A 27,445-nucleotide genomic window follows, 5' to 3' on the forward strand; every position below is an offset into this window, starting at 1 on the left:
GCCCTGAGCCGGAGCCGGAGTGCACGCTTCTGTCCTCCCAACTTACTAGCTTGTGACCTTGGGAAAGTCCAGTTGCTTCCCGGAGCCTCTTTTCTCGCCCATAAAATTTCGGGGTTGGGCTAGATAATCTCTAAAGTCCTAAACGGCTCTGAAAGCCTGTTTCTCTTGAGGACCTTGGCTTTTTCTACAGGGAAAAAAATAAAACTCCTTCACTCAATCTACAGAGTACACACCTCGTGGGAGAACCACCGCCTCTCAAAATATAAATACTTCCTGGGAGTTCCTCAGGAAACCGGGAAAATGGAGAACGTGAGCGGGGTCCACAGATGTGGGGACCTTTCAGGAAGCTGCTCCTAGCGGCACCAGGACTTTGTACCTCTTGATAGCACAATTCATACTCTGCCTTGAACTCAGTGTAGACTCTCCGTGCCTGACAGGGCAGGGACTTTGGCTTGTTTATCCTGTATCCTGCCTGTGACTCGCGCCTTCCAGTAGCCGGGCTGGGGAATGGCAGAGCCCAGTCCTTGGTTCACGGGGTAGGTGCTGACAGCAACACCCAGCTAGCTGAAAGTGGTCAGGCTGGTATAATGAGAACTTTGCTGGGCACTGAGGAGGAAAAAAGCGCTTGGGCCCCTGAGCAGGCCTGGAAAGCAAGAGGTTTGAAGAAACTCTGGGTGATGGTCAAGCCAGGGTGGTGGCATCTGACTCCAGAAATCAAGGTCTCCCGGCCATGCTCATTAGATGTCAGTTATTTTCTGAATCTGATACCTCCCACCAATTGCTTCATCTCTCCAGGCCTCCTTGGTTTATGTCAGATGGAGATAGGGCAGGATTTACCTTCCCAGGCTTCCGTTAGCCAGTTAGTGTAAATGCAACAAATGGTAATGACCATAGCTTTACTAACACCCATGGGTACAAGTTCATGGCTTGGTGTATCCGTTATCCTACAGGCAGGTTGGTGCCCATGTCACTCCCTGTTGAGCGAAAGTACTAAATTGTGCACAGAACTCAGTTGTTGTTAGCGGGAATTCTGTATGTGGCTAAACTAAGACATCTCTAGAATAAACTGACCTAGAGGTTTTTAGAAATAAATTTCAGAGGGCAGTCCAAGGAAACTGATTAAAACAATGTTGGAAGCTTTAAAAATAACTAGTTTGGTTGTGGAGAGACTTGCTGGATTAGGGCTAAACGTACATTTTCATGGCTAATGTGACATTATTTTATTATTTTTTGCCTTTTAGGGCCGCACCCGTGGCTTATGGAGGTTCCCAAGCTAGGGTCGAATCAGAGCTACAGCAGCAACATCAGATTCGAACCGCAGCTGCGACCTACACCACAGCTCACGGCAACACTGGATCCTTAACACACTGAGCGAGGCCAAGGATTGAACAGGCAACCTTATGGTTCCTAGTTGGATTCTTTCCCCTGAGCCACCATGGGAATTCCCAATGTGACATTGAAGGGAAAAAATTTCTCAAGGTATGAGAAGAGGATTTATAGCAACATAACAGTGGAAAGTTACATTTGTTTGTGACAGGTGGTATGTAATGAGATGTAGTAAAAGTTTAGATTTTTTTTTTTTTTTTTTAAGCTGCAGTTATCCAGTGCTACCCGACTTAAAACCTAGCCTGGAGCAACTAATCTAAGAGGCAAGTAGCACAGGGGAGGAGCTCGGTGAGCTGGTTAGGGCTTTAAAAATTAGTTTCGATTCGGTTCTCTGTTCATGTACTACATTCCCGAAAGAGGTTTTTTTTTTTTTTCCCCTTGGATAACCACGGTAAAAGGCGTGTCACAAACACCGCGGGAACTTTATAAACATGTTCTCTCTCGTGCTTACTTGCAAGCTGGGAGGCGCGCTACCCTGCCGCCTGGCAGCTTTCAACAGCACCATCCTGGGGGCGGGAGCCATTATGTTTTTTTCTCATTCTCCAGCCGCAGCATCCTCTCCCTGGCTCTCCCTGGCTCTGCCGCCTCTCCGTAAAAGTGGGACTAACAGCGTGGCCTTGCCCCTTCTCTTAGTGGAGGAATGCATGTTGTGAGAATTAGCTAAGGTCTGTAGTGTTTGTGAGCCCAACAAAGAATTAAAGTCTATAGGAAGAACATGTTATTACATGGTGAAGACTAGAGCTGTGAAATGGCACCTTGGAATTCTGTAGAAATAGGGTTTCAATCAGTGCAGCAGCTTCTTGAGGGAGGCGTGGTCCTGGGGCAGCGGCGCCTGGGTGGGCATGGGTAGAGTCTCCCCTCGGCGGCTGACCAGCCACCTGGCCTTGGGCAAGTGACTTCTGCTGCCTACACCTCAGTTGTTTTTCTCTTGGAAACAGAAATGGATATGCTTCCCTCACAGAGTGGTGATGAGCTGATGTGTGGGGAGCAGTGTCAAGTGCCAGCCTGAACAGTCTATGGAGTGGAGAGGGTGGACCTCCACCTTTCTTATTTATTTTTATTTTTTGGTCTTTTTAGGGCCGCACCTGTGGCATATGGAGGGGTCACATCGGAGCTACAGCTGCCAGCCTACAACACAGCCATAGCAACACCAGATCCAAGCTGCGACTGCGACCTACACCACAGCTCAAGCTCAGAGCAACACCAGATCCTTAACCCACTGAGCGAGGCCAGTGATCGAACCTGCGTCCTCGTGGATCCTAGTCAGATTCGTTTCCACTGAGCCACGGCGGGACCTCCAGACCTCCACCTTTCCTCTGCTCTTAGGTTGTGCCAGGTCAGGAGGAGAATTATTTGGGGATAGGGAACAAGGCTGGGAGTGGGTTCCAGAGTCTAAGCTACAGAGAGAAGGGATGTGAAATGTCCATTTTCCAGAGCTGGACCTGCTTTTTTTTTTTTAATTTCATTTTATTTTTTGCTATTTTAGGGCCACACCTGCAGCATATGGAGATTCCCAGGCTAGGGGTTGGATCGGAGCTACTGTTGCTGGCCTACACCACAGCCACAGCAACACAGGATCCGAGCCATATCTGCGACCTACACCACAGCTCACAGCAATGCTGGATACTTAACCCACTGAGCGAGGCCAGGGATCGAACCCACATCCTCGTGGATCCTAGTCGGGTTCATGAACTGCTGAGCCATGACGGGAACTCCTGGACCTGCTTTAAATTCTACTCTTGTGTTTCAGAAAGTTGCTAACCAACCCAAATAAATAATTTAATTTGACTGAGCATATGCAAAACAAGGGCCTTTCATTAAACCATTATACCAACTTGGATTATTTAAGCTTGAAGTTCAGAGGTGCTAAAACTCCAGCTTTTTTTTTTTTTTTTTTAAATGGCCATATCCACAGCATATGGAAGTTCCCAAGCCAGGGACCTACCAGTGCTGTAGCTGCAGCAACACCAGATCCTTTAGCCCACTGTGCTGGGCCAGGGATTCAACCCACGCCTCTACAGTGACCTGAGCTGCTACAGCCTGATTCTTAACCCACTGTGCTGCAGTGGGAACTCCTAAAGTTCCAGTTTTTGACCCAATGCCCCATGATGATCTCTTTGGCCACATAGCATCTAGCAGGACAGCACCACTCCGTCTTCTGACTCACTGCAGAATGTGACATGAACCTGGGGTCTGTAAGAGCAGGCCGATGGGAAGCCTTCCCTTGAACCCTAGCAAAGCCCAGTTATTTGTATGCTTTGCCACACCAAATGCAGGAGAGCACAAAGCTTTGTCAAGAGTAGTAACTCAGTAAATACTTGTCGGCTCACTTTGTTGGTGTTGCTGGTAGGAGGGTTCACAAAACCATTCAAAGCCGAGTTGTATATATTTGGAACAGTATCAACATTAAATCACAGTCATTGTGTCTGATTCACGATCAAACCTGGAATAACAAACATCAGCCATCCTTATGGCAAATCTTCCACCACGGGCCTTGCCAACAACTGCCGCCTTCTGAGCCCACATACCGGTGGCTGCATAGCTCTGGGCTGTGGTTTGTACCTCGGTCTCAGTGTGTTCTAGGGGAGAAGTGGTGGGTGGAGGCTCTAGACCAACTCTTGCCCGTCTCCCCATGAGTACTCATTTCCTATTTGGCTTGCATTTTGTCCACTGCCCAGGTTCAGATCATAGAAGGAGAGCTGCCCCAGCAGTGCCATTTCCAGAGAGAACCCTCACCTCCAGACTCGGCCACATCTCAACAGCTACTTCCTGACAGCCACAGGTTCTCCAGTGGAAGTCGTGTTGGTGCAGTGGTAAGGTGTGGGCTCTGGGGCTGGACCATCGACATCTGATTCCTGCTTTGACTACTTCCTGTGTGACCTTGGGCAAGTTACTTAACCTCTCTGAGCCTGAGAAGCAGAGTCAATGCAGGCACACGGCTGAGGACACACAGTACTTGGAGCATAGCAAGAGCTCGCCTGAAGTTCTCTCTTACTACAATTCTATGTTGGGTTGTTCTGGAAACACCCCATTCCCCCCGACCAGCCACATGTCCAGGAATAGTCAGGGTGGGGGGAAGCTTGCAGGCAGGGAGTCGACAGCCTCACTCTTCTTTATGACCTTCAAGGCCTTGCAGGCTCCCCCCCCCCAGGGTGGGTCTCTCCATCCTCACCTCTTCCTTCTCTCCCCCTTATTCACCTCCTACATCCACATCGGCCTTTTATTCCTCAGACACATGTGTCTCTTGTGCCCCAGGACAGGGCTTTTGCAGGTGCCATTCCCTCAGCCCGGAAGTTCTGGTGTAGCTGGCCCCTCCTCACCCCGCAGGCCTTGGCTCAAACGTCACCCCCTCAGAGAGACTGGCGCCGACCCTCTGGACTGTGGATTGTCTGTCGAGCCCCGGGGGACGCACACAGCAGGCAAGCTGGGGCGGTTTTTCTCCCTCGCCCCTGTGCCACGAGGGCAGCCAGCACTCAACATGATGCATGTGTGCCCGACTGGAGAAGTACGGCCCCGGGACGTGGTTCCAGAGGCCCCAGGGAATCCCGTGGGCAGGGAGGAGCCTGGAAGCGGACTGAGCCGGGTGGGAGCCCCAGACCCTTCCCATCTCTGAGCGCCAGCCTCCTCATCTGTAGACCGGCTCATCACGCCTCCCTTGCAAAGCCCTTTCACGGAGGGTGATGTGCGAGCACTTAGCACGGTTCCTGGCACACACCCGGGCGACAGGGGCCTTTAGGACCAGGATCCATTCCTTTAGCAGCCTGGCCTTGGGACAGACCCCTTAAGATGCAAAAGCCATCTGGAAGGGGCCCTGCTGCACGTGGCTGTCAGTGTTGGGTACTCGGTGACAATGAGTTTCTCACGTTTCTCTGACTGGTGTTGGTGGGGGGAGGTGACAGAGGAGGAGGCTGAGTCCCTGAGGCAGGCGTGAAGAAGAGGCTGGCCCTGAGGAGGTGGGGGTGAGGGTTTGAGCTAAGGCATCCTTCCCCCGAGACGCACTTCATGACATCTCAGGCGGGCTCTGGTTCCCCCAGGCCGGGGGGTGGAGGGGACCACATGGACCTTTCCTGAGGCCAAGCCCAGGACAGCCCAGGGTGCAGTGGGTCCACCCTCTCCCCTGCTCACCTCAGTCCCCCAAGAGCAGGCTACCTGGACCCCTGCCTCTGCCCCAGCAAGTCTCAGTGGGATCTGGCCGCTTATCATTCCGCCCTTCCTCTGGCCAGCTCCTCTGGGCCGATGGCACCGTGCCCCTGGGAGCCCGGCGTGCATTTCCAAGGAGACAGCCCTGTGTATGCGCCCGCAAACATGCACCATTCGCTTTTCCCGCAGGAGGAGGTGGGAAGGAGGACGCGGGGGCAGATTGCAAATGCGATGCCCTTCACAGTTTGCAGACCCTCTGGCATGGGCCAGCTCATTCCATCCTGGCCACAAGCCTGTGAGGCAGGTATTCGTTTTCCCTTTTCACAGACGGGGGATGGAGAGAATGTCAAGGACCCCCTGCCAGGTGGCCCACTTTGATTCTAGTTAGGCGCCCCTGCCTGCCCAGCTTAAAGTGAAAGCCTTGTTCAACCCCTGGTGTCCCTTCCTGCTAGACGGTGCCTTGAAAAGCAGGCCTGAGTGACCACTGTTGGCAGAAAGATGGGGAGGCAGCCCCTGAGCACAGCCAAGGAGTAAGGGAAGGGCAGGTGTGACGAGGGAACAGCTCGCTTTAGGGAAGCGGGGGCAGAGAGTGAGAGCGCGGGCAGGATGGCCTCTTGGGAGAGGATCCCCGGGACAAACAGGAAGAACAGTCCTTAGGGATCAGGGTTTGGAGACAGAGGGGACCCTGGGTCAGAGCTTGGGGCACAGACCCACTCTCTTGCTGGGCATAGATTTCTTCGCCCGCAAGAAAGTTGATGGAACGGGTGGCCCAGAACGAGGGGCAGCCCGGTGGCTGTTGTAGCCGAGGCCAAGGAGTCTCAAGCCTGGTTGGCACTGTTAGAGAAAATCTGCTGGGGACCGGAGAGGTGGGGGGGTCTACGCGGGCCACGGGGAGAGGCCCCGGGGCAGCGCGAGCCCTCCCGGGTCGGATCTCAGGGAGCAGCTTTGAACTAGCAAACGGAGAGGCTGCAGGGAGAGCGGAGTCTGGGGACAGCAGCGTGCCCTCTGCACGGCTCCCCTTCCTCGGTCTCATGCAGGGCTGTGCTCGCCAAAGCCAAGAGTGAGCAGTCTGGAGGGGCAACCAGCCCCCCTGGTGTTCTCCTCCTGGGAGGTGCGAAGCCAGAGTGGGGGATGCACACGGGGACAGGAGCTGCTTCATCAAGGACTTTTAAAGCACAGTTGACCCTTGAACGACGTGAGTTTGAACTGCACAGGGCCACTTACATACGTGTGGATTTTTCACCAAATTAAAACAGTGCTACCCCTTCTGCGGTTGGTTGAATCTGAGGATGTGGAACCATGGATGCAAAGGCAGCAGCTGTAAAGTTATAGGCAGATTTTCACGGGGGTCAGCGCCTCTAAGCCCAGTTTTGTTCAAGGGTCAACGGACTTGCCATGCACCTGCTGAAATCCTAGTTCTGATGGTGTGTACCCTCTTCAGCAGGGTATAATGCTTTTCAGGTGGCTGCTTTTATTTTTATGAAAGGTTTGGAGAGGCTGGGAGCTTTGAAAGGGGTGATTGCAGTGTGGGGGCAGTGATGACAGCAAAGTCTTTGTGGGGCGCACCGGCCCCCTTGGCTCTTCAACCTTTGTCCCCTCATTTTATCCACCCACTGGCATCTGTCAGTCTCTCCGGTCTCGTGCTTCTGCCCCTCAATGGGACACCACATAGAGAAGCAGTAGGGGTGGGCTGAGACTCTGGTCCCGCCCCCAGACCAACCCAGCCATCTGGGACCACTGTTGTCATTCAGTGTGCCAGCTCTTGCCAGCGCTGTGCCTGAGACCCTGGGCGAGTCCCCTCTGTGCTGGGCCCTGACTTCATTATCCACTGTGAGCAATGGGGACTTTCCAGCTGTCACAGGGCTCTGGGGACCAGCTGGGAGCCAGCGACCAGCAGCTGCTACCACATTTTGTAGGCCTTGTTGTCCTGGTCTGAGGAGCGCCGCCCTGAGTTTTCTGCCCAGCTGGGAGCTCTCCCTGCAGAGCCACCCACAGCCCAGTGGCTCCCTACGTGGCACTGGGCCCCTAGGACTCCCGCCCTTCCATGGGTGCCTGGACCAAGAAGGGAACCCCCTGCTTCCAGCTTTTGGAAGGACCACCAGCCTTGCTCACCCACACAGGATGTTCAGAGAGGTAAGAAAAAGCCAGCTGTGGCTCGTTGGCCAGGCTGAGCTGCGAGCTTCCTGAGGAGGTGGGCTTCTCCTGCTGAGCAGCTGGGGTCCTGAGTGCCACCTTCTTCCCTTGGGCAGCATCTCCTGCCCCTCCTTCCCTGAGCCTGGCTCCCCGAGGGGCGTGTTAGGGCAGGGGCTGCTGTGTCTGGGCTTCTGAGTGTGGGGGCGGGCTAAGGGTCCGGCGGAAGGGAGTCCTGAGGGGACAGCCGGTGCTACCTGGTGCCAGCACAGCAGGGTGCGGGAGGGGCCTGAGAAAGGTCCCTTGAGGGGACACCTGGGCCGGCTAAGTCAGATTCTGGCAGCAGAGGACAGCTGAGCTTCTCTAAAGGCGCCTGTGGAGTCTGAGCCATGAAGACCTGGGCGTGAGTCCCTGACATCTTAGAACAGAAAAGAGCTGGAGGAATATTTGGCAGGAGGGAGGGCCCTGGGCCGGCTGGTCCCCCGAGGCTGCCGTGGCCGTGGGTTTCTCAGGCAGGACTTGGGAGACACCTGGTGCTGGCTGCCGGCGCTGCCCTTCGGTCCACACCCTCCGCCGCCGGCTCCCTGGGCCCGTGTTTGCTGTGGTATCCTAGGAACCAGGGCTTCGAGCCTGTGGTCCTGTTACATAACAGCCTCCGTCCCATCCATGGGTTCAGCCCTCCAGCGAGCGGGAGCTGAAGCCGGCGCACAGGGGAGAGCCTGGTCTCCAGACACAGGCGGCTGCCCAAGTCCACAGTCTCTGCCAGCCCCCTGCCCCCCAACACGCAGAGGGAGGGAACCTAATAAGCAGTCAGCATCCAGTGCATCCTCTCAGCAGGGCCCTCTGGTCCTGTCCTTGTCCCACGTGAGCACAGCACCTGTCAGTGCCACACTCAGGCCAGGCTTCCCAAAGCTTGCAAGCTGGGGGACAGTGTCTGAGTTGCAATGGCACTCCCCACCGTGTCCCTCTCTGCACCCCAGCCCTTCCTCCTGCTCAGGAAGAAGCCAAGGGCAGACCCCTGCTGGGGAACCTCTCTGGCCCGGAGATGCCTGTCCTGCCACCGAGCCTGTGGCCGCCCCCACCCCTTGGGCACCTGGGCAGCTGGCCCATGCAGGCCACCTCCGCTCCTACCTGTCCTCTTCTCTGGCCAAGGCAAAGAGTGCTCCAGCAGGGACTTGAGGACCTCAGGCATGTCCATGGCAGGGGCCACTCCGATCCGGTCGCAGCTCGACATGGCCCGGCAGGAGGTGCTTGCTGGGGGAGTTTAGAAGCAGCTGGAGAGGCAAGAGCTGGCCCGGGAGCCGCAGGCTCTGGAGGCAGGCGGGGCGGGAGCCCGAGGCAGCCAATGGGCAGCACGGGCCCCGGCCCGCCCGTCCACCCCCGGCTCGGCCACCTGCCAGCTCCGACTGCAGCCAGGCCTTCCCTTCCCGCTGCCTGGCAGGGCGGGCCTGGCCCTCCGCCAGCTGCAGCACGTGGCGCCACCGCGCCAATCCTCTAACAGAGAGCCCGGTGTTATCTAACTTTGCAAAGGGAAGTTCTCCCCCAGGCTGGGAGCCATAACCGGGCCTGCCAGGTGAGAACAGTGAGCTGGCTCCACGCCCACAGCCAGCGTGCACCGCGCACTCAGGCCCACTCGGCAGAGGAGCCCTGGGGGCCAGGCGCCGTGGAAACCAGCCTGGGCTAAGGGCTGGGACCCGAAACCCAGCACCAGGCAGCTCTGCACAGTGTACTGTGTGGCACAGGCAGGCAGCTCTGCATAGTGTACCGTGTGGCACAGGCAGGCACACAAGTGGGCGTCACACACTCTCCTGCGAGCTTGTAAGTCTCCAGCGGTGGTGACATGCTTTGATGCTGAGGTCTATGTGCTGTGCACACGTGCCCGGCAAGGCGCGTGGTGTGCATGTGGCATGCACGCTTAGGGCTTTACACCCTCTGCAGAGCCTGAAGCCTGCTTTTCTAAGGGAAGGGACAAGCCTGCAGCCTGGGGTTCCTGTGGTCTTCTGGGAAGGGGACGAGAGGCAGGTGCCCAGCAGATGGGTGCTGGAGAGCAGGCACCCCTGAAAGGGGGCAGCTCTGCAAACCCAGCTCAGGCTTGTCCTGGACAACGTCCTGCTTCCCAGCCAGTGCCCCAGCTGAGGGACCTTGGCAGCAATTGGCTGTTTGCTGTCGTCCCCGCCCTGGCTCTCTCACCAGGACACTGGCTTCTGTGGCCCTCAGGCCACTTACTTGAAGCCAAGGTTCTCTATGTTGCCCTCCACAAAGACCACACCAGACTTGGTGGTGGTGTGTGTGTGTGTGGCTCTGCCTCTCCATACGTGATGTAGCATGCTGAGCAAGGTGCGCTGCCCTTCTGGGTCTCACTTCCAAAACTGTGGTGTGTTGTCACCTCTAAGATTCCTTGCGGTTCTGGTTCTGTCTCTGATGCTCCAGGCTGGATGCAGTAAGCCTTTGGTCCTTGCATCATCCTCCCCCCTGCTGCCTCCCGAAATGCCGCTTTGCACAAACGCCAAATACTTCCGGATGCCTTCTGGCCTCTCCTCTTCCCAACAGCCCTCAGCTCATCCTCCACTTACCCCCCTCTTCCTCCCTAATAGCCCTCCCCAAACCATGTTCTTTTTCCAAGTTAATTAAAAGTTATTTTCAATTTTTGAATACAAAAAACAGTATATGGACCAAAGTTCAAACATTTGATAAAGGTGTATTTTAGAAATATCATCTTCATCCATGTCCCTCCTCCCACTCCCCTTCCCACACCAAATCGAATTCCCTATTTATCCTTCCAGCGCCTTTTGCTTCTGTGACCCCGCTGGAGAAGGATGCAGAGGACCTGGTGTGCAGGCTGCCTGGGTTGACCCAGGACTCGCAGGCTGGGGCTGACTGAGGCTGGGCTGGTGCATTAACCATTCCTTGGGCCAAGAAGACTTGTGTGTGAGATCGGCTCACCACAAAGGGGGTGTGGGGAGGTGCCCACAGAGCAACAGGAAGCCCCCATGTCTCAAATATACCCACCTGCAGCATGACACTTCATTCTCGGGAATTCGTCCCTGTCCGACCCTTCCCGTGTGCCAAGCCTCTTAGACTGGGAATGAGTGCCTGCTGGATCCCTGGCACCAGCCTAGACCACTCCTAGGGTGAGGAATTCAAAGCTAAATAACACACCCAGGCAGGCAAGCCCCTACCCTGAGGGAATTCTCATGCCATGGAAAGTCAGTCCACGTGGCACCCCCACTCTGTAGCCATGGTGTCCCACCGGCGCCTCACTGTGGTTCCCACAGGGGTTACATCAGCAGGATGCTGGGTTAGGCGGCTGGGGAGGGCAGAGGTCGGGAGAGGGCCACGTACGAGCCTCGCGCCATCTGGAGGGGCCTGGTGTGGCAGGCATGCTGGAACTGTCTGTCCCCCCTGGGTTTCTGGGCTCAGGGGTCTGAGGCCTGCTGTAGATGGCTCCCCTAGTGGGGGCCGTTTGTGGCTGCCGGTTCTGACAGAGCCCTCTGGAGCCCTCTCTAGAGATGCACAGCTGCCCCCACCTCCACCTCTGCCTGCAGGTCCCTGAGTCAATCCACCTGCCCAGGCAGCCTCTCAGAAGCAGCTTCCCCAGAGGTGGGCAGGAGGAGCTGGGGCACCACGGTGGCGGTGGCGGTGCTCACAGTAGCCCCTACTCACAGGTGCAAAGAAGCGGGCCTATGTTCAGTAACTGGGGGCGGCTCTGGCCCTTGGATGAATCAAGTGTCAGCCACTGACTGTAAATAGGAAAGTTGCATGGGGGCGTGGAGAGGCACGTGTGAAATACAATTGAGAGAAAAGGCAAGATGCAAAACAGTGAGTGCACATTGATGGCAACGATGCCACAATCTTTTTAAGCCTCAAATCCGGTTTCACCTCCTCCAGGAAGCCCTCCTTGGCTCCCCAGCCTGGATGAAGTATCTTCTGGGCACTTGGTGTCTCCTCCCACCATGCCTTTCCCATCATCCTACCCTCCTCCGTGGGGACTGTCTCCCCTGGCAGACTGTGGATCAAGGAAAGCAGGGGATGGGGTAGGCGCTCAGTTCGTGCTTATCCACCTGAGCTGAGAAGGGGCTAGAAGAGAATGTGGGGGAATTTAGGAGACCTTAAGAAGGTAGTCCACTAGGTTCATGGAAGTCCTGCTTATTTATTCTTGGATCTTCTGAGTTCAAGGGAGGTGCTGATGCAGGCTCATGACCTCTTCAGACCGAGGATGGGGCTGCCTTTTCTGTTGGGAGCTGGACCTTGCCATTGCCCGTTTTGCCAAGAACCCTGGAACGTCAGCGCTGAAGGGACCTTGCCGACTGCCCAGTGCCCAGGGATTCTCCATCTTTTCTGTCTCCTTTCTCAGGGTCTTTGGAAGCTTCCCAGTACCTCTCTTCGTCCTAAGATGAGGACACCAAAGGTGCGGGTTGCTGTGGAGACAGGCGTTCAATCAAGTCGGCTGCCCATGTTATGCATCCGGCCATTTATCAAGCATGTTGAGCGCCTACTGCATCCCTGGCCCTCATGATTCCCTGTGCTCAGAGAATTCACAGGCCTTGGAGCCCTGCCTCCTGTGGTGCGTAGCTGCCTGGTGAGAGCTGCTCCTGAACACGGGCAGCCCCTCCCACCAGGACCCCCTTCATCACCTGTGACCACACACAACCCAAGAGATTTGAAAAAGCACCTCCAGCAGACACGGGTGTGCTGGACTGAGGCTCCCTAATCTAGTTTACTCTCTTCTCTTGTTTTGGCCGTGCCCACGGCATGTGGAAGTGCCCAGGCCAGGGACAGAACTCGCACCACAGCAGTGACAACACCAGGCCCTTAACCCATGTCCCCACCTGGGAACTCCTAATACACTCTTTTCTTTTAAAGGTGGGGATACTGGGCCCACGTGACTGGGATCTCCCTCAGGCCCAAAGGAATCCACACTGCAGTTGGGGTCACATTCCAGAGCATGTCAGAGCCCCTCACCTTTCTGGAAAAGCTGCACCCAGAAAGGGCACAGAGACAGCCCCCGGGACCCTAGAGGGGGCACCCAGTAAAAGCAGGGAGATGTGGCTTATGCCGGAGAGCCCCACATGGAGGGCTGCGAGCAGACAGGCCGCCCAGAGCCCGCGCAGAGTGCCCACTGGGGCCACTCTGCCTGAGCCAGGGTCAGCTGGGCTGCCCTATTTACACAAGGACACAGACCTTCTGCCCCTTGCCCCTCAGAATGCCTGCCCTGAGGCGGTCCCCATGCCAGCCAGCTCTGCCCCACAGGTAAAGAGCAGCCAGGCCCCCAGGCACGAGGGCTGAGCAGGGAGAAAGCGGAGCAACACCTCGGGGACAGAGGTCAAGTGCACACATTTATTTTCTAGAACAGAGGCTAAACGAAGCAAGTTTCTTTACGTTTTATTTTAAGAAGGACAAAAATTGTTATTAAAACATCTACATTATTATCAAGATACTAGACCTTATGAATATTTAATATTAAAGTGTGGTATTCTTAAATTTTTAATACACAGACATTTTTAAAGGACCATTAAATTGATTACTGCCCATCTGAGAAATGCAGCATCCCTCTCCACACCAGCCCAAAGGGACAATCACATCAGGGGCGCTGTCCCCCGATCCCCCACAGTCGCCATGTTGTCTTGTCCCTGCCTGCTGGGTCCGATTCACCTCCCTGAGCCTCTCGGTCAGGGTCACAACCGAAATCATCCCACGTCATTCCAAGTGTCCTCCTGGTTCCCACCCTACTCCCATTGGCTGCCTGCCTCTGGCTCTCTTCCAGCCCTGTGGGGGACCAGCTCTGGCCAGGCCAGGGGGCCCCCAGATCCCAAGGGCCCCCTGCATGGAAGACAGGCTGGAGAACACCAGTCTGGATTCTAATCCTGTTCCTTTGGTTGGGAGACAAACCCCAGTGCTGTTCTTTCCCTGAGCCCTCGTGCTCCCTCCCTGTAGGCTGGGGCTGCCTAGAAGCTCTCAGGCAGAGCTGGGCCCCTGGCAGGGGCCGCTTCTCCCCTGCTGCCCGAATCACCTCTGAGCCCTGGCTCCAGTCCCTCAGTCCTTGCAAGTGGCCTGATGACCCCGAAAATCTGCCCTTCCATTATGCCAGGATGGCTGCATTTTCTGGCCAAATTCTCTATCTTTAAACCCTCATCAGAAGTGACTCCTTGGATACCACACACATATATAATATTATATAGAGCGATATATTTAATACCTGTGTATATATGCATCACGGGGGCGACATATATACACACTAAAAACAAGGCTGGTGACGACAGACTGCAACAGCACAGACCAGGGAAAACAAGTGTCATCAACATTCACGGCCACGGCCCCCCCTTGGGTCTCTCCTCCCCTCCGGCCACGCCACCAGCACCTGAGCTCCCGCAGTGCTGGCCTGCTGGGGGGAGGGGGGAGGAAAGGATGCATGCCACGATTATCAGGAAAGGGGTGGGCAGTGGCGGCGAGAGGAACAGGGGTCTCTTGGCCCCGGGCGCCCGTCCTCATGGCCTCAAACACTCGAAATTCTTGCTTGAGAAGAAGTAAAGCATATTCCGTTCTCTCTGTCTCACCCCCTCCTCCCCACTGACTCCAGCCTTGGTCCTTGGCTCCTTCTGGGGGGCCCCACCCCTTGTGCCAATGGTGTGGGGTGTTCTGGAATGTCTAGGGAACCAGGGGAGGCTGGGTCTGCCCACGGGGGTGGGATGGAGAGGAGGGGGTGCACGCAGACACGGCAGACGAGAGGGATGGGAGAGGGCTTGGTGGGTGGGGTGGGGGCTGGTGGTCGGCTGGGGTCCCAAGCAGCTGGCAGGGCCAGGGATCAGGGCGGGGCTGGAGCAGACGGTCATAATTGCATTCTGGTTCTGGCGAGAAGGGAAGAGGACTGCCGAGTCCCCCTTGACAGACAGAAGGGGGCGATGTCCCGTCCTGGAGTGGCCCATGGTGTCCAGAAGCGAGTCTCCCTTCTCTCCACGTGCCCCTCCCCCGGACCTCTCGCAGAACCTGAGCCCATGGGTGCCCCGCCCATTATGCCCCCTCCCTGAGCAGCCCTGGGGAAGCCACCTTTGCTACCACATCCCTTATGACCATCCTTAGAGGGGACTGTCCCCCTACAGGGTGCTGACATGACCAAGCCCTGGGCGGTGCTGCTTGGGACCCCAGCTGCACGCTGATTCAGGGACTGTCACTGCCCAGAGCCTGGAGGCTCCAGCCGATAACTGGCCCTGAGTCTTCAGACCACAGTTTGCATCCCAGCTCAAGCGTGCTGTGGGCTGGAGACACTGGGAAGATCACTCCTCCTTTCTAGGCCTCAGTATTTCTATCTGCAAGGTGGGGCTTTGGGCTGGGTTGTCTCTGAAGGCTCTGACGACCTTCTGTCTACTACATTCAGTGCCCATCGGAGAGCCTGGCTCCTCCATCGGGCTGCCCCACGCCCCCCACTCCTCCAACCAGCGGGGAAACTGAGGCCCAGAGGGTAAGTGACCTGAACAGTGTCCCCAGTCCTATTCTGGGGCTGCATTTTAAAGCTAGTTGGGGCCTTCTGCCCTCTGTTGTGTCCTGATCTGCCCCCAGGGAGGTGGGGGTGGGATGCGGGTGGGGCAGGGAGAAGGACCCTCCTGCTGCAGATTCACATGGGGACCCCCAGGCTCCCCAGTCCTGAGCATTGGGCCCCCTTAGGAGCAGACAGAAGTTAAAGCTGTAGGCTGAAGCTGGAGGGGTCAGCCAGGCCCCTCCCTCCGCAACCAGGAGAGCCGCTGGGGGATGGGGGTGGGGGAGGGGAGGACCTGCCCAGGGTTTCAGGGATGAGGCCCCTGGGACCAAGTGGGGCTGCAGCTCGTGCACCTGGGGATGCACTGGGGTGGGGGGGGCGCAGAGAGGGAGCCTGATGAGGGAGCCCCCCACCCCCAGCCCTGGCCTGCCCTGGCCCTTCTATCAGGCCCTCTGTCCCCACCCCTGCCCCTGATCCTAGGAGTTCACCCACGGCCAAGGCCTGGCCTACTCCCCGGGGATGGTGGCAGCAGCAGGGGCTTCTGGGGTGGCACCAGCGGTGTTCCCATCCTCTTGCAGCAGGAAGTTGTATTTGCCGAAGTCGTCGTCCCGGGGACACAGAAGCATGTCCTTGCGGGCCTTGGCCAGCTTCTGCTTCAGCACCTCGCGCCGGTCCAGCCACTCGTTGAGCTCCTCCTGCCCGTGAGCGCAGCGGCACTTGTCCCCGTCCGGGCAGGCCTTGCCCTTCTGGAGCCTGCGGGCAGCAGGAGGCTCACTGCCCAAGCCCTGCACGCTTTCCACCAGGGGCTGCGGGACCCTGGGCTGGCTGCTCCACCTCCCCTGGGCCAAGCTTCCCTCGTGCAGCTTGTCCTCGTGACAGCGGGCGTGGCCGGGCCTCCGGGAGGATCTGACCCGGGGCTGGAGAGCAGGGCTCACCACTTCCGATCCAATCCCACCCCCACATCCAGGAGCAGCTGATTCTGGCCATCCCACCCCTTGTGCGACACGCCAGGCCCAGCGGAGCCAGAGCAAGCCGGCCTCCAGCTTCGCAGCCCCGCCCATGGCCCTGTCCTCCCCCAGCACCTGTCGCAGAGCCGGAACTCGCCCATGGGGAAGCGGTAGGCCCAGCCGCTGGCGTCGCTGTCCGACGTGAAGACCTTCTCCTTGTGCTTCTCGGACTGGATGTGCTGCTGCCACTGCTTCTTGCTGTTGCTGTTCTTGCCGCAGAGCCAGCAGTGGTAGCCCATCTGGGGAACACAGCCACCATGGGTGCTCGCCCTCACGCCTCTGCCCAGAGAGGCTGAGGGCCCCCCCCACGGCCTCTGGATCAGGCTGGAACCAGGGCCCGGGAGGCGGTGGGGGGTGGGGGTGGGGCGTCACCATGATGTCGGCGTAGTCCGTGGGCATCTGGATCTGCTTCTCCCCTTCCCGAGAGCCGATGGGCGTCCCTTCCCCCGGCTTCCCTGGGTTGTGTTTCTTCAGCCACATGTCATAGGTCTGCTGCATGTCCAGGACTGGAGGGCAAAGGGGCACGGAGCCCAGGTGAGAGGGGATCCTCCATCCGCTGGGTCCCAGGACGCCGGCCACGCCCCTGAGGCAGGGGGGCGGGGGATGGGGAGCCGGCGGCCCCGCCCCCGCCACGCCCCAGCCCCGTCACGCGCACTCACTCTTGTTCTCTTTCATGAACGTCCACATGTCCCGCTCCTCCGGGCTGTGCGCGAACGAGCAGTTCCCCACATACTGGCACTTGCGGCCGTTCTGCGCGTGGATGCAGAGCTGTGGGCCGGGCGTGAAGGGAGCCTGCTGAGTCCCGCTGGACGGTGTCGCTGCCCCAGCCAGCGATCAAGCCCTCCTGGGGCCCCACGCCCCCAATCCGAGGTCCCGCTGCCCCCCGGCACCCACCCGGCACTCACATCGTATTGCTGTGGGAAGTTGCGAATGGACGGCAGGGGCCTCACCGACACCCACTTCCTCTTGGCCTTGGACATCACCAGGAGGACCCGCCGCTCCTTGGTCCAGCTGCAGGACAGAGCGGAGGCTGGTTGGGGAGGGCTCAGGGCAGAGCAGGGGCTGCGTCCTTCGTGGGGAGCCCCGCTCCCTCCTCCGTGGCGCTGGGCGGGGGGCGGGAGGCTCATGCCGCCGCCTGGCGCCAGGCTTACCAGTGCCGGGCCTTGGCGCTGCAGTACTTGAGGTCCTTGTCAGGCTCCACCACCTGCCCGTTCCTCCAGCACTGGCCACACACAAACTTCATCTGCAGGTCAAAGGTGCCAGGCCCGTGGGTCCTCGGGGCGCCCTGCAGGGAAGAGGGGCTGGTGAAGCCACAGGCCCAGGCTGTCTGTCGCACAGGCAGCTGCTGGGACCATTAGGGCCACCCAGAGCCTTGGGATGGGCAGCCCATTACCACCTACTGGTGGCAAGTGACCCCCTAATGCCAGGCCTCATGGTCTCTCAGTGTGGGAGCCAGGCCTTGGAAGGGGCTCCGACTCCTGATGGCATGCTCTCTGCTTTATCTGGCTACTGGCATGTCCCTAGGCACAGCATGCAACCTCATGCCTCCCTGCTTTTGCATGTGCTGTTCCCTCTGCCTGGAACACCCTTTTTTTCTTTTTGCATTTTAGGGCTGCACCTGCAGGATATGGAGGTTCCCAGGCTGGGGGTCAAATCAGACCTACAGCCGCCGGCCTACACCACAGCCACAGCAACATGGGATCCAAGCCACGTCTACGACCTACACCACAGCTCACAGCAATGCCAGATCCCCGACCCACTGAACGAGGCCAGGGATTGAACCCGCGTACACATGAATCCTAGTTGGGTTCATTACCACTGAGCCACAATGGGAACGCCCCCTACTTCATTCTTCCTCAGGCTTGTCATAGAAACTTTTAAAACTCAGCTCAAGCATCACCTCCTCCAGGAAGCCTCCCTGAAGCTCTCCTAAGTGGCAACTATGAGCCCCAGAGTACCTGATCTACCTCTTGTTGACCGACTCATCTCGTTATGAGGGCCTGGAAGGTGGGAATGGAGGAGCCCGCCTCAGGGGGTGGACACACTTCTGGACAGCCCTGGACTCTGGAAGGGCCCATCGTGTTCATTCCGTCCCCTGCCTCAGCCTTTCCTTTGCAGGCAGGAGGGCCTCCTCTTCCGCACCCCTGCCTGGGACAGGGTGGGAGGTGAGAAGTGGAAAAAGTGCCCCCAGCCATGGCTCCTGCCGCCTGCAGCCCCTCACCCAGCCTGCTGACCAACCTCTGTCCCTCCCATCAGCTGGAGCCTCCAATGTGGGCTCACCCTGCCCCTCGTCCTCCCCTGCGTCCCTGGCACTATCTTGCCAGGGCCTGTCCGGAGCAGGAAGGGCTCCCTGGCGTGGCCCTGGTAGACTCACAGGCTGGCTCGGCCCCAGGATAACACATGTCCCAACAGCAAGGAAAAATCATGCCTTCGTAACTGGGACACGGTCCCTGCTAGAGCAGGCAGGAGGTTCATCTGCATCACTATCGATTTCTAGAAGTTCCACTGGATTCTCACGGAAGCGTGACAGGGCACATGTCACGGGTGAGGTAAGTGGGGTCTGGAGGGGAGCCGTGGCTTAGCCACTGCCCTGAGGGACAGCCACACCAGTCACTGAGCTTCCTGTGCACAACCGCACAGTGTCAACAGCGTCCTGCCGCAGCCTCGGCGGGAGGGGGTCGTACCCATCTGACAGAAGCAGAGGCTCAGAGGGGTTAGCAGCCCACCCACGGGCATGTGGCCTGAGGACAGGGACCCATCGGGAGGCAGGTGCTCATGCTTCTCTGTAGGATGGCACTGCTGCGCCACGGGCACCAGCCCCAAGCAGCTTCTACCCTGGCAGCCCGTCCGCAGCCTCACACTGCCACTGCCCCACCCTCTGATGGAAAACAAGCAAGATGCCTCATGCCCGGGCCACAGCCAGGCCTGGCACTGAAGCCCCGTGGCTGAGCCAGGCCCGAGAGTGGCATCTTGAGTTGGCGAGGTGGGGCCCCGAGCAGTGAGAGGCTTCAGCCCATGAGGGCACCCGGGGCAGCTAGGCCTGCACTGTCCCTGGGGACCCTGGCCACAGCCCAGGGCAGGGTACGAGGGGACAGGGGGGTAGGAGATGGCGAAGGCTCAGTGTCTCTCTTAGAAGATGACGCTGCAGGTCCAGCCTGAGCCCCACTGTTTCCCAGCTGGGCTCCACATGGCGGGTGGGGAAGAGGACCCAATAGGACGAACAGAGGGCGGGAGCAGCTAGGCAGAGGGGAGAGAAAGAGAAAGGACAAGGGCCGCGGAGATGGAGGGAAGCCCAAGGGGGCTGGGCAGCCTTGTCAGACCGCCTGGCCCAGAGCCACCCCACCAGCCAGCCCGCCCTGCTCCCTGGCTCCCTGCCACACCCAGGCTGGCTGCGAGAGGGGCCAGGGGCCCAGGCATCCCCCCGGGTGATCAGTGGGTGCGCCTGGCATGTCATGAGGACGTCATCCCTCGTGTGTCATCCCTTGGGGATGGAGGCCCAGGCCTCCCCTCACCCGCGCCGTCTCCCGGGCCCTGAGCCCACCCCTCCGTCCCCCCTGTCATCTGCCTTTACGATGATCCCTAACCCTGGGGAGGCTGTGAGGACCAGGAGGGAAGGGGGCCCAGTGTGCGCGGCAGCTTAGCCAGCTTCTGGGAGCCCCTCACCTGCCCAGGAGAAGGCAGGCAGGCCTAGGGTCCCCTTTTTAAGGATAAGGAACCCACAGGGGGACAGGGATGGTGCATACAAGTCGTCGTCAGAAAACCCAGGACCTACTGGGCTCCGTGCACCCCATGCAAGCCTCTAGCATCTGCTGAGCCTCAGTCTCCCCACCTCCAAGCACCCCGGCACCCCAGCTTTGTGTCCTCAGGACCAGGGTGTGGGTCAAGAGGGCTGTGAGGGGACAGGGCAGTGGGTGAAGAGGCTGGGGGGTACCGGGACGTTCACATGCTCTCAAAGGACCTCGCCTTCCAAAGGGGGAAAATCGCACTTCCCTGCAGGGGAAGCTTTACAGCTGAGGCACCTTTGCTCGCCACCACGTTATCACCGGTAAAGGGATGATGTGCCACCTGATCAGACAACCCCAGAAGGATGGACCTTTAACCAAACAACTGGCTCTAGAGTTCCCATCGTGGCGCAGAGGAAGTAGACCCAACTGGGAACCATGAGGTTGGAGGTTCGATCCCTGGCCTCGCTGAGTGGGTTAAGGACCCAGCGTTGCCATGAGCCGTGGTGTAGGTCACAGACGGGCTCGGATCTAGCCTTGCCGTGGCTGTGGTGTAGGCCGGCAGCTGTAGATTAGACCCCTGGCCTGGGAACCTCCATATGCTGCGGGAGTGCCCTAAAAAGCAAAAAAACAACTGGCTCTTCAAAAACGTCAGTGTCATCAAAGACAAAGACAGGCTGAGGGCCTGCTCTGGATTGGCTGAAAGAAAGTAAAGACACAAAGAATGCAGTGTGTGCCTGGGATCTGGGGAGCAGTCACCAAATGTGAATAATGTACCCCTCCCTGCAATCTGGACACCAACAAGAATCTCCTGATGTTGACCGTGCTGTGGTTACCACGGAAGAGCACCCACGGCATATGGAGGTTCTCAGGCTGGGGGTTGAATCGGAGCTGTAGCCGCCGGCCTCCGCCAGAGCCACAGCAACTCGGGATCCGAGCTGCGTCTGCAACCTACACCACAGCTCACAGCAACGCCAGATCCTTAACCCACTGAGCGAGGCCACGGATCGAACCTGCATCCTCATGGATACTAGTCAGATTCATTAACCGCTGAGCCACAACAGGAACTCCTAAGTGTGTCCTTATTTATGGGAAATCACACGACATATTTAGGGGTAAAGGGGCATCCTGTTTACCACTTACACTGTAATGGTTCAGAAAAGTGTGTATTTCTGTAAATAAATGTACACACACACACAGGACAAAGTGAGTGTGGCAAGTAGTAAAATAGTAACATGGGGGAATCCAGAAAAGGGTGTCCACAAATCCTTTGTCCTATTCTCCCGATCTTCTGATAAGTGAATTGTGTCCAAGTGAAGCAATGGGGGTGCTCACGTGGGCTGACTCCACCCCAGCGGCCGCCCCCCGCCCCTGGCCCTTACCAGGCTGCTGCTGGCCTTCCCTGCGTGGGCCTCCATCTGCTGCCAGTACTTCTTGGATTCCTGGACGATGTCTTCGTGGGTCATGCCTGGGGAGCAGGGAGCAGTTATGGGCATCTCTGGAACTCAGCGAGGAGGAAGGCAGGGGACCCGCGAGGGACTGGTGCCACCCTGGGCCCAGGCCGAGGAGCCCCACTCCCCTGTTAGGCCACAGAGAGATGGGGGCAGCAGGGAAACCACTGGGTCCCCTGGCTGTTCACCAGGGGACGGAGCCCTGCTCCAGGCTCGCACAGGGAGCCTCAAGCCTAACCCTGCTTGGCAGCCCCGCTGGCTCACTGAGGGGCCAGGGGTCTTCACTGCCCTTTAGAAAAGGGCAAATACCTGAGCCTGGTGGCCCCGACCCTCCCAGCCTGACTGCTGACCCTGGACCCTCCTTCCCGTGCAGGTCACAGCCTCTTCCAGGAGGTCTGTCCTGCTCCCAGCCCACTCTGGGCTTCTAATTCCTTTTTTGGAACTGATTTCACGTCCACCCTGGTCCTCTGGCTACTGCTCCACCTCGGCCACATCGGCGCTGGACATCCTTTTTCTTACGGACGATTCCCAAATACACCTCTCTAGCCCAAACCTCTCCCGAAAACTTCCAGACCCACCTGGCCACCAGCTCGACATCCCACACAAGTCTGATGGGCAGCTCAGACTCCCCATGTCCCACACAAGCCCCAAGGGGATCCCCAAACCTGCCCCTCCTGCAGCCTCCCCTTCTCAGAACACGCCGACCCCACGGGAGTGGACGTGTCACTGTCCTGGGTCTCGTTTCCTGTCTGGTCCATCAGCAGCTCCTGTTGGCTCCACCATCAGCACACACCCAGAATCCAATCACTTCCACCACCTCCACCGCCGCCACCCTGGCCTGAGCCACATCCTCCCGGGGCTCTCTCCATCGGCCCTGGGCGTCCTCTGAACCCCGCCCTCGGCAGCCCCCTCACCTGAGTACTGCTGCAGCAGCCAGACTTTGAGCTCGATGAAGCTGTGGGCGAAGTGGCAGCTGTCCTCCCGCAGGCAGCCGTAGCGCACCTCGTGGCGGCACACGTCGAACTGGAAGTGCTCCTGGAACTGGCGGACCTTGCAGTACTTGAGGGACGTGGAGCGGACAATGTGCACCAGGCACCTGGCGGGGCACGGGCACGATGCAGTCCGCAGCCCCCATTCCGGGCGGGCCCTCATTCTGGCATCAGGGACACGTGCAGCCAAGGGAGGGGCTCCTCCCTGGGGGGCTCCCATCATCTTAACCATTAGCAACAAGGAAGAGAGGGGGTCCCAGCTGCGTGCCCCTCCCCTGGCTTCAACCTGGGGACAGCTCAAAGATGGAGCTGCCAGCAGCAGGAGGGCACTGGACCCCCGCTGCCATGAGGCTGGGAGAGGGGGCGTCTCCCTCAGCTCCCCGGCTTGAGGCTCCAGAGCGGGTCCTACACCCGGAGGAGAAGTAGTGGAGCGCCTCCTCTGGGCTGGGAGCTTTCGTTACCTTCGCAGCACCCCTGGGACACTGGGTTCATCATCACCTTTACAGATGAGGAAACCCGAGGGTCACAGCGGCCAGAGGACACGACAGACCATGGGTCAGGCTGGGATTTGGACCCAACGCTGTCTGACGCCAGGGCCTGGGCTCTGTCACCAAGAGGAGTCAGAGGGAGCCCGGGGGTGGGGTTGGGGGGGGATGCCAGACCCAGCCAGCCCGCCCACTCACTGCCCGTGCCCTTGTCCGGACAGTGAGGGGCACTAGATGGCGGTCAGGGATGTGGCTCCTTCCAACCTCAGCTTTCCCAGCTGTGCATCAGAACAGTAACCCCTCCCTTCCAGACCGCAGGGATCATTAAAACACCCAAGGGGGGATAGAGCAGACGCTCAGGAAGTGTGGTTTTGTCCTTTCCAAGCGCATGCTGGATGTGAGTCCGGAACCCTGCCCCTTGCCTCACCGGCTGAGGCGCGCCTTCTGGCCGTAGCTGCTCCCCAGGCATCTACGCTGCCCTGGGGGGACTCCTCACCCACCCGCACCCTGGCTGTGCGTTTGGCTGTGAGTCCCACTCACTTGTTGTTGTAGAAGCTGTGCTTGGCAGCCAGGTTGGAGCAGACAGCTGGAGAGTCCTTGGTGCCTTTGCTGATGATCCTGGGTTTACTGTCAAAGCAGATCTGCCGGGGGAAGGCGGTGGGCTGGGACCTGGCATGGCCACCCAGGAGGGACAGACTGGGTCCCTGCAAGCCCTGCCCTGAGTCAGGGGAGTGAAGACGGGAACCCCGGGCCTGTGGCCTCTGCCGCTGACCCACTACTTCAAATGCCCGGGGCAGGGCTTGTTCCATTTCACGGAGACTCAGTTTCCTCAACTGTAACCCGGGAAAACCACACCTGCTCTGTCCCAAGGGTTCCCTGTGAAGCTCAGAAAGGATATCATAGAACTGCAGGTGCTCAGTCTATGCAGCCACCAGGCTGTGAGCTGTGAGTCCCCACAGGGAGCAGGCAGTCCACCTGCTCTAAGAGTCGGGGTAGCGGGAGGGCTGGCACGCAATGGATGCACCAAACCCCGCCAGCCACACCCTGCATGCTCACTTCGTGGAGACAGACCTGACACTGTCCCTGCTTTTGTCACGCTATGCCTGGGGAGGTGTTGGGGCGGGGGGGGGGCAGCAGAGTCTTCGGTGACAGCTCTGGGGAGAGAACGAACAGTTTCGTGGAGCTGCTGAGATCCAAGTGGAGCCTCAGAGGGGCCAAGACGCAGAAGCACGGGGAGGGCACCGGGGGACTGGATGAGAACCTCAAGCACCTGAGCCTGGCCTAGGATGGCCAGAAGCACAGGGCAGGTGCGGCTACTTCTCTTTCTGGCCTCGGTTTCCACCTCCGCAAAATGAGGGGGCTGGATGGGATCCAGGCTGCGGTGGGGTGGGATCCCGTGGGCCTATCTTTCTGACAGCGCAGGGACTTACCGATTCTAAAGCTGGGCCCCCAAACCCTGGGGCCCAGGGCTGACACACAGGGGGGTGCCGGGAGCCCCTCCCCAGCCCTGTCTGTGCAGCGATGGCGGGGGGGGGCGGTACCTCACAGAGGAAAGTGAAGATGCCCTGGTGCTCCTTGAGGAGCTTGGCGATGGTGAGGCTGCCCCGCTTGACACCCCCCAGCGGGTCAAAGAGCAGGTCTCGGTTGAGGGTGCCCTTCCGCTCCTCCGTCCACACGTCGATCTCCTCCTGATGGTAGGCGAAGGTGCAGTTATCCCCGTACTTACAGTCCTGCTTGTTAATCATGTCTGCAAAGAGGCAACAGGACACACGTTCCGCCAGGCGGGATGGCAGTCGGCCGCGCCCCCAGAACCACCGCCGTGGCTGGTGGCGCCGGGGTGGAGTGTGTGGTGGGCCTTGCTGACCACCAGGACTCAGGGCTGGGGTGGAGCAGCAAATCTCCAGGAAGGCCCTTCCCGGGCCAGGCCCTTCTCTGCTCTATGCCCGTGTGTGTGTTGGGGGGACCCACATGTTCATGGGCAGAGCGAGGCGTGATCCCGGCTCCACAACCCCACAAGGCTGCCTTGTATGGGTCAGGCAAGATGACAGGTATCAGAGGGGCTTTGCTGGAGGTCCCGTCATGGCGCAGCAGAAACGCATCGACTAGGAACCGTGAGGTTGCAGGTTGGATCCCTGGCCTCGCTCAGTGGGCTAAGGATCTGGCGTCGCCACAAGCTATGGTGTAGGTCGCAGAAATGGCTCAGATCTGGGGTTGCTGTGGCTCTGGTGTAGGCCGGTGGCTCTAGCTCTGATTGGACCCCTAGCCTGGGAACCTCCATATGCCGGGGGTACAGCCTAAAAAGCCAAAACAAAAAAAAGAGGGGCTTTGTAGATGTATATAAGCCTCTAAATAAACACGAAGGATTTTATTATTACTATTATTATTATTCATCAAGAAAACGCCACAGGTTAAGGGAGGCATGGGCCTTGGAGTGTGGCAGACTTGGGCTGGGATTCCCTGCTGCTCCCGAACTTCAGCTCTCTGTCCACAAATGGGGCATGTTGGTTGTTACGAGGATGAAGTGAAATAATAAAACTTCTGGGGGCCAGGGAACTAGGAAGGCAGCAGATTTGTAGCTCAGGGACCTGCTGTTTTCTGGGGTGGGAACTGTTTCTGTTCCCCTCTCGTTCGCTTGCCCTCTAAGTCAGCCCCATCCCACCCCTGCCAGGCTCGCAGGCACACAGTGGCCGGGCGATCCCACAGCCTGCTCTGCCCTGTAACCAGCTCTGCACCCGAGGGGTGTGGGGGGCCTGCAAGGAAGGGCTTCCAAGGGTCCAGGTGCTGTTTGTGGGAGGAGCAGAGGACGACCAAGGTCAGACGGCACAGTGGGTGCCAAGGAATCAGGGGTCAGTGTGTCTGGGGAATGGTTTGGGCAGATGGGGGACTTGGAGGCCTCATCCACACTGGCAGAGGCCCCAGAGCTCAGAAATGACAAGTTGCTACGATCCAGCTGGGAAGATAATGAGCTGGTCCAGAAAGCTGGGCCTGGGGACAAAGGCAGAGCCTGGGGTGGGCCCCCACAGCCTCCGTTTCCTCCCCCAGAGTTGTGTGCATGTGTGACGGTGGGTATGAAATGGTGACCCTATAAAGCCCTTAACAACACCGAGACTGTTCTCGCCACGCAGGCTGCACCAAGATGCTTGGCTGGGGAAACAGGAGCAAGCAAATGAGGCACCTGACAAAGGTCCATCACATGCCAACCGAATGACATGAGCCAGAAGCGAGGACATGACAGCATTACATGAATTTTTTTGTTGTCTTTCTAGGCCCGCACCTGCAGCATATGGGGGTTCCCAGGCTAGGGGTCCAGTCAGAGCTACAGCTGCTGGCCTCCTCCACAGCCACAGCAAGGCGGGATCCGAGCCGTGTCTGTGACCTGCACCACAGCTCACAGCAATGCCGGATCCTTAACCCACTGAGCGAGGCCAGGGATCGAACCCTCCTCCTCATGGATATTAGTAGCATTCATTAATCGCTGAGCCATGACAGGAACTCCTAACATATTAATTTTGAAAGCTAATATTTATCCAGCACTTACTGCCTGCCAGCCCCTTGCCTTACAAGGATTCTCTCCACATCCTTCCAACAGCCTAAGAGAAGCCAGCCCTCTGTAAACTGTCTACCCTCCCAGCTGGGGCACAGACCGCCAATGGGGCGTCAGGGCCATCGGAGTGACAGCTCCTGCCTGTCTCTGGAGCGGATGCGGGCCGGAGGTGGCTCTGATGTGAGCGCCATCCTCCACGGACTACACCTGCTGTCTCCCTGCCTGTGATGAGGAGCAGAGCAGCAGCTGGTCACAACGAGCTGGGCCCTGGCCGTGCCGCCACCCCTGCCGCAGCCAACCCACCTTTGCACAGGTAGTAGGAGCCCACGAAGCTGGTCTTGGTGGGCCGGGGCCGGATCCGCTTCCAGGTCTGGTCCTCGGAGCTGCGGAGGCGGCCGAGCAGGATGTCCCGCTTGCACTTGTGCTCCAGGCCCTCGCGGTAGGTGTAGTCCCCGGCCCTGGGGCCTGTGAGGGAGGGGAGCACAGGGACTGTGGTTCCAGAAGCAGAACTGAAGGGTGATGGAACTGGCCCCCCTGCTGCCTAAAAACCCACCTTCTTCCCCTGGGCCTCCCGCCAGATCCTGCCACCCCTTCCCTGCCATATGCTCCTTGGAGACGGGGGGCCTGGGCCGAGGGGCCACCCCTCCAGGGAGTCCCTTCTCAGCCCCCAGCCCCTCTCCACCACCACCCTGACTCCAGGGACCCTGAGTGCTTCAGCGTTTTCTTAGAAAGCATCAGGAAGACAGGGCCTGGCGGGCAGCAGGCCCCGACAGGCCGTCCCTCTCTCTTCCTGCTCCGGCCCAGCCAGAGTCGTCCTCCCTCCTCTGCTCGCTTCCTCTCCCTGGTCCTCTCAACTCTGACCAAGGGCCTCCTCTCCAGCAGTGGGGCCGGGGGTCTCCTCAAAGAGACCAAATGGCCCCAGGGCCCTTGTGGGGACCCCACCTGATCTAGCCTGCCAGCATCAGGTGTGCACCAGCTCGAGGGGTGTCAGGCTGCTTCCCCAGCCCAGGGGGTGGCGAGCAGTGGGCGAGCAGATGGGGGAGGCCAGCTGAGGTCTGTGCCAGGGAGACCCTCCTCGCGGGCACAGCCGTCCAGCAAAACGGGCTCTGCTCCCCAGCCC

The 27,445-nt window shown here is 58.7% G+C and overlaps 1 protein-coding gene and 1 long non-coding RNA gene across 3 annotated transcripts in view; one reads left to right on the forward strand and one right to left on the reverse strand.

Moving 5' to 3' along the window:
• LOC110260634 lies at window positions 1,577–13,994 on the forward strand. The gene is made up of 2 exons (XR_002343884.1): window positions 1,577–7,659; window positions 12,011–13,994. It is a non-coding gene; the product is annotated as an uncharacterized LOC110260634 (long non-coding RNA).
• Window positions 13,022–27,445, reverse strand: part of ZC3H7B (zinc finger CCCH-type containing 7B) — a 52,806-nt gene continuing 38,382 nt past the window's right edge. For both annotated transcript variants that reach the window (XM_021091458.1, XM_021091459.1), the window contains 11 exons: window positions 26,629–26,790; window positions 24,323–24,528; window positions 23,322–23,422; window positions 22,222–22,403; window positions 21,239–21,324; window positions 17,286–17,419; window positions 17,040–17,145; window positions 16,794–16,902; window positions 16,507–16,640; window positions 16,210–16,373; window positions 13,022–15,880 (listed from right to left, as the gene is read on the reverse strand). In XM_021091458.1, the coding sequence (XP_020947117.1) occupies window positions 15,634–15,880; window positions 16,210–16,373; window positions 16,507–16,640; window positions 16,794–16,902; window positions 17,040–17,145; window positions 17,286–17,419; window positions 21,239–21,324; window positions 22,222–22,403; window positions 23,322–23,422; window positions 24,323–24,528; window positions 26,629–26,790 (1,631 nt within the window). In that variant the 3' untranslated portion in view covers window positions 13,022–15,633. The remainder of the gene's footprint in view (window positions 15,881–16,209; window positions 16,374–16,506; window positions 16,641–16,793; window positions 16,903–17,039; window positions 17,146–17,285; window positions 17,420–21,238; window positions 21,325–22,221; window positions 22,404–23,321; window positions 23,423–24,322; window positions 24,529–26,628; window positions 26,791–27,445) is intronic.

This window comes from Sus scrofa, chromosome 5, assembly GCF_000003025.6.
Source record: "Sus scrofa isolate TJ Tabasco breed Duroc chromosome 5, Sscrofa11.1, whole genome shotgun sequence".
NCBI classification, from domain to species: Eukaryota; Metazoa; Chordata; class Mammalia; order Artiodactyla; family Suidae; genus Sus; species Sus scrofa.